We start from the raw sequence: 12318 nt of genomic DNA on the forward strand, positions 1-12318 counted from the left end.
AGTAGTATAATATTGGAACTATAAACTTCTTCATGGCGTGGTAATTCTTGTATCATTTTAATGTCTCACTGGGACGGTTTCGTGCAACTGTCGCTCTTGCTGTTTTTTCAAAGTGAGTTTAATAACACTAGTATTAGCTCTAAAAACGTGTGTTTTTCTTTTGCATCATTCTAGTTACCTGTTAAGTTCAGTAATAGTGAAATATTTATTTCTAGGTAACTCAGAAGAGAAATGCCTCATAGTGCTTCTGTTTCTCTTACTGGCTAAAAATAACTTCGGAGCTGATTTGCAGTGACCAGGAATAATCAGTGAAGACGTACGGCATTTTCTGGAGTATTGAATGTTCTCGTAATGAAGATCTCTCTTCTGCAGCAGATGTATAAGGACGTACTGGTAGGCATTCCACTACCAAAGGACAGCCATCATTATGCCTCTTTACTTAATCTGTGTGTTGAGCAGTCACCAGAAAGAGATGAATCACGTAATTGGATGCATCTGCCATCTACTGATGGTGGTACTGGGAGCCATCAGGACACCAGCATGTCAGATGCAGTTGTCCCTACAACAGATGATCTATCAAATAGCTTTGCAAACATGAATTCCTCATTCAGTGCACGAGAAGTGATGCTGCTTCAGTTAACCATGATCAAGATGATGGTTGCTAAAGCAGAGTCCCAGGAAATTGAATTCAATACAAGACAGAAGTACCGTGAAATCTTTGTCCTTCTTCTGAAGGAGGCAAAAATTGACTCAAAATTGGTAAGCTTTTATGAACTTTTGAAAGGTTTTTGTGAAAGGAGGGAAAACAAAAAGGCACATGCTTTAGATACTTCTTCTTTCAACATATCTGCAGATTTGTGTGCTTGGTAGTGACGACCAGCTGTTATCTCACATGGCTTCCAAAAGTTTGGCATCTCGTGTGTATTTCCAGCTGAAGGAAGAGGTGAGTATGGCATACCCTTTCACAGCTTAAAAAAATGACTTAGTGAATATGTGCCTTCAAGTTCATTTGACTTTAGAGCCAAGCTTTTATAATCTCTATGGCACAAAAGCAGTCACTATATGACTACTGCAACATCTAAAAGTACTTCTAAAGAGGCTCCTTTCAAAGCAGACCCACAGAGCAACATCAGAACCGCTCCTTTCCTCCATCCGTTGCCTGCATGTCTGCTCTGCTCTAGCTTTCTGAAAGGCCCATCTGCAGTTTGCTGATGTTCTGCCTACAGGCTCTGTTAGTCCCCTCAAAATGCCACAGTTTTGTTGAATTGTGTTTAGGTCCAGTGTCAGGAGCAACGTGAAGGTGACACAAAATAATAGCATGTGATAGTTCTCCCGTAAAGTGTGTCTTAAGGAGCTTTGGTGGATAGGAAAGATAAGTAATAAATCTTTCAAGAGAGTATTTGAAGTGTGTTAGGAGGGGCATGGAGTATAGAAAGAAAGTATGAAGTTTGTAGTGTGAGGTGGAATGTCCTTATATAGAAAAATCTGGAATTTTATGAAGCTATTTAGGGTAAAATGTGCCTAGATGACAAGAAATACTTTCTTTAATGTTGCAATACAGGTATTTCAAAAAACCAATCTAGACTATCAATTTTTTTACAATTACTTGATACCTGTTAGGTAGATAGAAATAGGTAATAACCTACTGAAAGTTAATCAAATGCTTTTCTGTACTTTCTTGTTTGAATATCCCGATTACTTGAGGGTTGTTTTTTTTTACTTGCTGTATATTTGGTGAATATATATTTTAGCCTCCCTTGAACATTTCTCTCAGAAATATGTTTGTAGTGTTTTTTGCAAAGTTGTCTGGTTTTGGCAGTTATGAATTCAGATACAGTCTGTCTACAGTCTTACTTTATTTTGGGTGGGTCACATGACATTAGAAGGTTTGGTTTTCCCTTTCTGGAAAATACAGATAATTCCTATTGCATGCGTATGCGACTTCATGTTTGTAAATAGAGGCCTGTGTACTTCAAAGGCACTGGACAGATACATGGGTTATACCTGTGTTTTTTCTATGCCTACATTTGAATCTTTTAATGTACAAATTTAAATCATTGATTTAATTTGCACAACAATCGTAAAGCATACGTGATTGTGGTTTGAATTAATTTTCTTAGAACACCTTGAATGTCACCTGGCTCGCCTTTAGTTTGAAGACTCTTTCAGGATTCCCTGTGAACACCCAGGCAGCAGCATGTCTGTGGACTCTTACGACTATTATCAAGGACATACTGAAAGACCAAGTTTTACCCAAAGCAGGTACTGTAGCAGTTTTATGACGTTACCGATCCGCGAGTGCCCACCAGGGGGAGGAATGTTACTTGTAATGTCATCTAGAGCACCTGTTTCCTTCGTTGTAAAGAGGGTGACAAAGTACCATTAAAAATGTAGTGGTTGAAACATGCGTAAAAACTGAGAATAGTCACGATCACCTGTTTTCTGCTTATTTGATGATTTAGCTGACCGTGCTGCATTCTGACTCCACAATGTTGTTCTTGTTGCTGTAGGTATTTTGAAGAAGTTGTTGGCTCCTTTTGATGCTGTTCTGGAAGGATTTTATAATTCCATTCTGTTCCACCATTTTGACAGTCAGCACTATACTTCACCTTATTCTGAAGCTGCAAACAATTTGATCAGTTTTATAGATCTGCTTGAAGCACTTTTGGCTTCCAGAATTGAATTAGAGCTACCACTGAGATGCCAGAGAGTGTTGTTTTTGAAAGTTTCTTATGTCCTGAACCTCATTAGCTCATCAATTCACTATTTATTCAAGAAGTTGTTCATTATGCTCCTTAAAAAATGTGTCCTTTACAAGTCTAGAGAAGATGCTAAAAGTGGATCACTGTTCTTACAAAACCCATCTTTACTTGAGGATATGCTTGCACTGAGCAATGCTGTTCTGCAGGTTGTGAATTTGACTTGGCTTAATCAGATCCCACTCAATGAAAAGACCAGTTACTTTGGAGGCAGCGAAGCTGCTCCTGGAGATGATGCTCAAGGTGGTTCTGACCAAACTGTTCTCAGAGCCTTAAGTCTGGTTGTGCTTAAAGCACTGGAATTCAAGTTTCAGAGCTCTGCTACAGAGGCTGAAATCAAAGGTAATAGTCTCTTTTAGTTTTGTTCATTAAGCAGCGAGAATTTTACAGCTTTTCAGATGATGTAATCACAGCTCATTAAGATTGTAAATAGTATTCAGCTGAATTAGTGGTGGTGGGAGGGAGGAAAGAGAGGACACACCTGCTGTCACTGTGTCCTGCCTAATTAACTGTCTCCTTGCATTTTATCCTGTCCTTAGCCCTGCAATATGGTGGGCTTGAAACACCTGCATTTGGGACTGAAAACTTTTCCTGTTAGGAGTATGTGTTAATATTTGAAATCCTTGAACCAGCTTGGCAACACCAGGCTCTTCTCCAGCTGGAAAAGAAGAGAGCCCATAGCACAAGCCTTTACTCTCTTCAGGTGGGGAACTAAAAGGAACTGCAGGTAACGCTTGCCTGGTTTCTAGGGCGGAGGTGGAACTTTACTGTATGCACTTACCCTGGTTGAAGGTACCAGGCATCACTGTCGTAAAAACATGTAATAGGGCAAAACCAGCAGTGGTAGAAAAGGTAAAAATAAGGAAGCTAGAAGGTAAGAAACAGGAAAATTATGGGACTTGGCAGAGTATAGTGGCTGTGTTCTCCACCTGATTTATCAGTCTTCGCATTGGTGGGTATGAGGCATATTTTTCATACCTGCTTGCTCGGGTATTTTGTTCTAGTGACCAGATGAATTAGCTCAGTAGAAGAGCAGACCTAGCTCTGGTGCTAGGGCTATGCCACAAGGCAGGCCGTGGGCTGGCACGGGAAGGCTGCGTAACCTGCGCCTCTGGCTGGAGAGGCTGCGTTGCTGTGCCATGCTGGTAGCCAGCTGGTAGTCTTCTCCTGTGCTATAATGAAGTGGTGGGGTGAGGCTTTTTGCCTGAGAGACGCTCCTGGAATCCCATCTTCCCACTTGCCTTTTTACCTCTGAGAGGCACATGGTGCACATCTTCTGATGCTGAGCGTGTGAACAGGGCTGTGCAAATTCCATGAGCAAAGCAGTTGCTGTCCCTGGATTACAGGCTTCGTGGCAAAAATGGACAGGCAGTTCTGAAGCAGTGTTTCTAGTGACACACAGTGAGAATAGGTGTTCCTTATTGTCAGCCAGTTGATGATGTGGCAAAAATTAATTTATATTTCTTTCTAAGCAAGGATGAAGTTTACAGCATTGTAAATATATTGAGGCATTTTAATACAAGTTCTAGATGTAAATGTTATTTTACTTTTTGTATTTCTATGTTATGGAGCAAGCATAAAATCAATTTTTAGTTCACCTGACTGTGCAAAAGAGCTATGGGCTTCTGTAAGACAGTTTCTGAAACTTTGTCCAGATTTTGGAAGATGATGCGTTTGTGATGCCAGTTGCATTTTTAGGGTTTTTTCAGTATTTTTAGAGAATATTTTACTTATGATCCACCTTCTGAAAAATGTATAGGGGCTGTCTAAGAACAAGTGAATAGAAAAATGTAGGTTAAATGTATTTTAGATGTCTCTCTGAAAATTCTCAAAGAAGAAATTCTTTCTTTTCCAGATTCATGACACAAAAAGGAGTTCTTTAATTAGATTTGAATACCCCAACTGTCAAGAGAAATTTCAAGTTGGAAAGAATGGTGCTTCTGTTTTAGTGACATTAAATTAAGTGGTTGAAACAAGCACCAAAATGCTTTAATATGCTAACTTCCCTTTCGGAAGCTTGTTGATCTTATCTTTTTTTTTTTTTTTTTTTTTTAATTAACATGAATTACAGTGGCTTAACTTTAATTCATTTCAATTTTGAGAGTAATTTCCAGATAGCTTTGATTGATAGGGAAGAATTTCAGTCTGCATAGTAACTAGTAATAACAAACATAATTTGCTGTTCCTATTATTTACTAAGAGGAAACGCAAATCTTCAAGTCAGATAGTAAGGAAAACCACATAACGATGTGGTAAGTCAAATTGATTCCCATGTTGGAGGAACCTTTTCAAAAGCGGTAATCACTGTTTATCTAAACGATGCAACTGTGCTCTTCAAGCCCTAGGTGTGCTTCCAGCCGCGTTAGCCTTGTTACTTGAGGAGTGCCTTTGGGGTGAAGATCTGGGTCACACTTTTTCACACTGTTTTCTAAACACTGAATGTGTTCTGTTACACAAAAAAATGGTTCTTAGTACTAGACGACATAGTGCCTGCGACACGATACCTACGACAGGGACTTAAGAGAAAGGGTCTGTCTGTCATATGAATACAAAGTTGTTCTTATGAGTAAGCTACTGCGCTAAAATGGCATAAACTTTGAGGTGCTTTTCCCATCCAGGAGTGCAGTGCTTAGGGAGAGGGGGAAAATGAAGATTTGCAGGAAGGACACTGCTTACATTAATGCTTCCAGCAAGGGTTTTAGACCATCTCGTGAATGTACATTTATCCCAAGCCTGTATGTACTGGAGAACATGCATCATGCATGAAGAATTTATTTTATAAAGAATATGGCTGTACTACAAGCTTCATACTTTGTGTTGCTGTAGAAATGACAACTTACTCCCATCAACTATAGATCATGCCAGTTAATTTCTGCAGTGAATCACACAGGGGGTTGGGCTGCTTCCGTCCTATCAAAACATTACAGCTGTTACTATTTTTTCATGTGGGAAAGGACTGACTACCTGAGATGAAATCTCAGCAGAGCTCTCATATTGGATCGTTAACATCTGTGGCATTGACTTGATTACAACTCACCTTTTTTTAGTTTGTGTTGTACCAATGAAGCTGCCTAATTGGGGAGCTAAAGGAAAGTATAAATCCCAGCTGCGTAGGTATAGCCCCATTTTTGTGGGTTTCCTGATACATGCAAATTTTTGAAGGTGTGATCTTGTTCATGAGTCTGCAAGCTTAGGTGTGGGAGGATTCACCCTGTTGTACCCCAGACTTTCTAGGTTGCCTCTGGTTATTCTTCCTTGAACTCCAAGGAAATGAAGAGTGCTGTTAGATGAATAAATCGTGTCCTTAAGTTTTGTCTGTCTTGGAGGGGAGGTTGGTGGTACTTGATGAGTAAATTAATCTAAACATTCATATGTTTAGAGTTCAATAGAGTAGCCATTCTCATTGAATTTAAGGTTAGATAACTGCTTGTGGTTTTCTGCAAAATATTTCTTGATTTCTTTGGTCCCAAGAAGCAAGAACTAATCTGTAAAATTTGATGCAGTGTTAGATCAGTTGAGCTCCTTAGCTTATAGATTATATAGATTATATATATATATAACTATATAGATTATAGATGCGTTCATGAACTGTTACGCACTGTTAATTTAAAAAATAAAAAGTGTATGCTGTTTAGTAACAAAAAAAATATATAGCAAAATTTGTGGTTACTTCTTTTTTTTCAGACTTTCGGAGTTCCATGTCCCAGCTGTTGATATTCTGGAGTCATGTGAAGCCTTCTCAGCAGTCTCATCCAGTTGTACATCACTGTGAATGGCTTTCCTTGATTTTCATCGAGCAAGATGATGATATGTGGGAAGCTGCTAAAGCTTTATTACTCATTTATTTAAAATTTGATAGGTTAGTGTATATTTTATTTGACAGAACTATGAAGAATTGTAATTTAATGTGGTTATTGTGATATATGTAGTATTTCCATTGATTACTTTTGTATAAAGAAAAAATATTTTTAATTTAAAAAAAAACCCAAACCTCAGGAAAATGTAATAATATGTGGTGTAAGAGCAGTTAACTTTGCTGATAACTTGATTGTTTTTTGGGTTGAAACAAGGGAGTTGTGCAGCAGTTTCCTATTAAATACTTTTATCGTATCCTGTAATTCAGAATAATTGACTTCACAGTCTAAAGTAGTCGTTAGGCAGAGGTAAAAGGCAAGACTGTTTTCTTTCAAGTCGAGTTTGACAAGAATGGGGTATAATTAAACTTGAAGAGTTCAGGGACTTCGGGCAAAGTAGACCTCTAAGGATTGGACCCGTGTTATTTCTAGCTAGTTGATAAAAACTGTTATTGCTAACAACTCAAATGTGTTCTTCGTGAATTTATCCTGGATATTCTCTGCTTCGTTGTTGTTTAAATTACTGTGCAAGATATTATCCTAATTTATAAAAGATCCCTCAAGCTTGAAATGTGAAGATGTTGTAAGTAGGGTCTCAGATAATACACACAGTAATTTTAGACACCTGAATAAAATTAGGCCACTCTTTTCCAATGTGCTTAGCATCCTGAAAGTTAATCTATGTTCAAGTTTTCAAAAATATTAAAATAGCAATTCATGTATTGTAAGTAATTTTGTTTGTTCCAGAGTGTTTCCTGTGGAGGAGTGCTGTTTAAGAAGGCCTGTTTTAAGTGCTTTGGCTTCCTAAACTGTTTGGTCTCCTAGCCCCGCTTGCCTTCATTCTTTCTCATTCTAGTATTAAAAACTTTTTTTTAAATTTTTTACTTTTTGACAAAAAAAAGAGCAAGAATACCTTTTTCTGGACATACCTGTTTTTAAAAAAACCTGTAAACTTCCATTGAATTTAATCCATTTCATGACTTACTTTTCAGGTTACGGCATGATGCTGCTGATAACTTAAGCCAAAAAGAGGAGGAAACCTGGAACTTCCTTACACATGCAAGTGGTTATAATCCTCACTGTATCTTTTTATTTTTTCTAGAAAAAATTGCATTTGATTCCACAGTACTTCTAGATTTTTTGATTTCATCAGAAACTTGCTTTCTGGAGTACTTGGTAAGGTTTTTAAAGCTTCTTAGAAAAGACTGGCATCAGTTCGTAGATGTCTGTAACCATTTTGATACCAAACATGGCACTTTTCAATCAATTTCTTCTGTCAAGCCACCCCATCAAGAAAAACAAAGCTGTATGACTGATGAGAGTTTGCAAAATGCTTGTTGTGAACCAGAACCACAGACTGTGATATCTTTGGCTGCTTCTCACAATTACTTAGTGTTTACAGCAGAGCAAGGTGATAATGAAGGTGCAGAGTCTAACCAGTCTAACTCATTGATATGCACTGATAGTACAGCTCTGCTGGGTTCTCTTCAAAGCCTTGTTAATTATGACAGCTCAGATGACTCTGAATTAGAATCAGATGGAAAAGAGAGCTTGGTAAATACGAAGCAGGTGCCTTTAAATAATGAAGGTGAGAGGTGGATGAGGGAAACTTGTTGCAGCTACACAGATGATAAATGGAATACACTCAAGTCTGAAGTGTTGCCTCTGAAACAAAAGGGATCTAATACGTCATCCTGTTTGACTTGTATGGCATCTTCGGGTAACATCGTTCCTCCAAGAATAATGATTTACAAATCAACAAAATGTTTGGAAGAACTGGAAAAAGCTATTTCTAGGTTGCAGAGACGAAATCTTTTCCCATATAATCCTTCTGCATTGTTGAAACTACTGAGCCACATTGAGAAGATCAGTAAGAATGTGAATCCACAGTAATCCAAAGAAGTGTTCTAGTGATTCTTTAACTAGGGGGTGTTTCCATGAGATTAATGACTTCAAAGCTCGTGCCTCTTGCACCTGTCAGTCTATTTAAACAGGATAAACGTGTTTTTGGTTGACACCTTAAAAATCTGCAATTGCATTCGGTGATATGATCCATTACCTTAGGGTCTTAGGCTTATTCATGGTATGTGTGTCAGTGTATGGTATGTAAGGATTAATTGTTAGGTATTTGAAATTTGATAATAAATGACTAATGTGAAAGCATATCAACAATATATGGTACTTAAAGTATTGTTAATTATACCTAATGTTATTCTATATGCGAAGTCATTTCCAGGTTGGCAGTGATTTATAGACTACAGTGCAGTGTAAATTCAACACTTGACTGCTCAGAGGTTGAGCTAAATAAAATATTTCAGTTTGGGACACTTGTGGTGTTTATACTGTGTTTTGCATCGGTGCTTTGCTCTAAGTGGACATTCAGATGTGCTGCTACAATCACGATAATCCATGCTACGCTTTTCTTAGCTGCAGTGCCTAACTGATGTCCAGGATGTACTTTTTTTTAGCTTTTAGTGTTTGCCTGATTTAATCAGCAGCGTTATCATTTCACTGAAAATTGAATTTAGTTTTTCTTAATACTTTGCGGTATATTCATTTAATTGAAAGGAAAGGTAGATGTGGGACTAATGCATATCTTGCCTATTTATAGAATGTTTTAATGGAGCACAGTATCTAAAATCAAGCCTAGGTAATGCAGAAGTCAAATTCCAACAGAATTCCTCACATCCGTTATGTATTTTATAGAAGTAGAGACTGTATACTTAATAAATTTCTTAAATCAGAAACAGATAACTAGAAACTGTCTGCAGCGTGTGAGATGGATGTAGAATTTAAATTCTTATGCTTACGTCTCTTATTAGATCTAATTTGAATAACCTGAAAAGCAAGCGTCTGAGATTTTGCCTGGGGAGAGTTAGTTCAGAACAGGATCCAAACCAGTGTGTGCACTTAGCAGGAAGCCACCTGATGCTGGTGCACTTAAGGTGCAGCTGGTAATGCTCGTACAAGGGTTAGGCAATGGGGAAGTACTGACGACGGGGACTGCTGTAAAAGTCTCAGACCTCTGCAGAACTGCGAGAAGCAGTTTTCCTCCTAGGATCTTCTCTTGAAGGTAAGTGCTCAGTTCTGATTTAGAACCATCTAAGTTCAATCTTCATTTTAAATAACTAGTGTTAAATTAAAATAGATACTGAGCTAAGACAAACAGTCTCTGGAGCAGGTGACTCTGATTCCCAAATCTCTGTGGCCATCTTCTAGATTAGTCTTGGGCTCTGAACTGGTGAATCAACACTATTGGGAGGGGAAGAAAACTAGGTGAAGCTTATGGGATAATTTAGCTGGAAATTACAGTGCTTTCCAGGGACTCTTGACTGGTATGAATTCCCAGACAGGAAGGTTTGAACCTCTGTCTTACTCTTTCAGGATGACAGCTGTAATCGCTTGGCAGTTGTATTGGAAAGAGTGATCCCCTTCTCTGGCGTGTAGGAGATCTGAATATTCTGTGTGTTTGTTGTGCTTTGGTTTCTTCCTGAGAACTTGTGTGCACAGGAGTGGGTGAGAATGCCAGTGAACAGAAATTTTGCCATTCATGCTTATAGTTAGTTTAGTTTAAAACTAACCTCCAAGTTGTCCAGGGCAGAAGAGTGCCTGCTTTCTTTTTACTGTTTGAACTTGTTTATGCTCTAGATGCTGAGCTGCTCATTTCTGTCAGGACTAAAATGCCTCTGGGCGTATTCAAAGATACAACTCTAGACAACTTGGGAACTTTACAGTTCAATTCAAACAAGGGAAGTGCCTTTGGGAAGGCGGTTAAGCAAAAGTTTCTCAAGGTCACAGTATTAAATGTAGGTAATACTTAGATTTTGGTGAAATCCTTTCCCTATGCTCACTTCTAATCTAGGCTTTGCTGACTGGTTTATTTTAACTGAGTAACTTCATTGTTTTCACTGAACATAGTATTGTTCGGCATTTCTCGTTCTATACTTTGACAGTTGAAGGTGTGTAAATTACAGTATTTCTCAGACACTGGTAAGCTCAGCAGGGTGGGAAAGGTAGAAGGAGGACATAATTTCAGTATTGTTAAGTGGTAGTCATCTTGTTTGTCAGTGATTACTACAACTACAAAAACTTCCTTGAAGTAAAATTTTAGACATCTCGAAATAATGTGTGGAGTTTAGCAAGAATTGTAGGAGCCATAAGTTTTGATTTTTTTTTTTTTTTTTTTTTTTTTTTTTTTTTTGGAAAGAGCAAATCCAGTTGCAATCCAATGGTGTTTAATTCTTACAGGCTTGAAGTTGATCGTGTGCCCATTTGGTTATTAGTAGCGATCATTCCCACATGTTTCACTTCTCAGCCATCGTTTTAATTCTCGGGATGTTTTAGTGGTAAAAATGGGTAAATGTGGTTTGTGTCTGGCAACTTTGATACCTTAATGTGTTGATATTTTACCATTTATGAACTGTAGGACCTGAGATGGAGTAAAACTGATGTGAGTCTACTTTTTCTCTTTTTGCACACAAAATGAACATGAGCAGTGAACGTAGCTGGTAGTGCTATGGCTATATTCAAAAAGTCTAGCACAGGGGAAACACCTTGCAAAACAATTTATATTTTAATCCATTGGTGAGCCTATAAGGTGAGGTGGTTGGAGTTTGTTTGGGTTGGGGGGCGGATGTTCTTTTTTTGGCTTGAGTTTTTACTGTCTAAAATTTTTACATGGAGCTGTTATTTCATTTGCTAGAGCAGATTAACTCAGCTGCGGAACCTGTTACCAATGTTAAATTAGAACTTAGGAAGGTCAGTTATTACTAGGAAGTCGATGTGCGTTACCTTTTGATACTGATATCTAACTACTTTTCTTGTATTATTTCAAAGCAAGACACAGAAAAAAATCAGGTGACCTGTCTGGAGACAGTTTTCTCTCTGAGGACTTATCCTGAAGTGTCCACAGTCTCCCTTTATATCTGTGCGGTTGTTTTGAGGAGTTTACCTTCAACATCAATAGAATAAATTATGCTTTAATGAGGTAAGCAGTCAGTACTAGAAGTCGCTTACAGGATGTGCTTTTTTTGAATATTTTTGAGCTTGAATATTTGTAGCGCTTGATTGCAATTATGGCTGAATCCAGATGGTTCAGTGCATGTGGTTCTTCAAACTGGATTTCCTCCAGTATTTTTATGACTGCTTTCCATTCTAGTTTTAAGACCTGTAATGCAAGTTTTAATCCTGTAATACAAGAATAAAAACCAACCTTGACAATTTCTGTACTTACGATACTCTTTTAAAGCTGGGAATAAGGAGCCTTGGTTGTTGCCTGGTTTATCCCTGCAGGATAAGCATTGTTGGTACTTTTTCCAAAGTCAGTCTGGGAGGGTGTCTGAATTCAGTATCAAGTATTTATCATAGCCTTTCAGTGTCGGTAGGAGTGAAAATACTGTGGTCGTTACACAGTACTTCTGTGTATTTTCCCTTAAAGAGTTTTCCAAATGAATTTGTAAATTCTTGTTGTATTTTGTACAATTCTTGTAGGCCACCTGGTTGACTCTGAAATCATTAGAAGCCAATTGTATGTGTGAGAATGGATGACAGGCAGTCTTTTACTGTCAACAGCAGGCGTGGACCTGGACTTGGCTGAGACGCATGTCGGGGATTTAAGCTTTTCCAAGTCATTGTTGTTTTAAATGTTGTGCGAATGAGTTTATTGCTGGTAACTGTCAGAGACACTTTAACAGACAAGCTGGCTT

The 12318-nt window shown here is 38.1% G+C and overlaps 1 protein-coding gene across 2 annotated transcripts; it reads left to right on the forward strand.

Annotated features, from left to right (window-relative positions):
• The first annotated feature begins 287 nt into the window (after window positions 1–287).
• Window positions 288–8931, forward strand: LINS1 (lines homolog 1). Of its 2 annotated transcripts, none has more exons than XM_086471608.1 (7): window positions 288–759; window positions 854–943; window positions 2121–2262; window positions 2511–3101; window positions 3631–3633; window positions 6444–6618; window positions 7606–8931. In XM_086471608.1, exons 1-7 carry the CDS (start codon window positions 352–354, stop codon window positions 8504–8506), a joined length of 2310 nt encoding a protein of 769 aa, XP_086327734.1. In that variant the 5' UTR covers window positions 288–351; the 3' UTR covers window positions 8507–8931. The 2 variants fall into 2 exon arrangements, with proteins under 2 accessions (XP_086327734.1, XP_009955893.2); XM_009957591.2 differs by lacking the exon at window positions 3631–3633 and adding an exon at window positions 5650–5652.
• The last annotated feature ends 3387 nt before the right edge of the window (window positions 8932–12318 follow it).

Source organism: Leptosomus discolor, chromosome 11 (assembly GCF_034619465.1).
Source record: "Leptosomus discolor isolate bLepDis1 chromosome 11, bLepDis1.hap2, whole genome shotgun sequence".
Taxonomy (NCBI): Eukaryota; Metazoa; Chordata; class Aves; order Leptosomiformes; family Leptosomidae; genus Leptosomus; species Leptosomus discolor.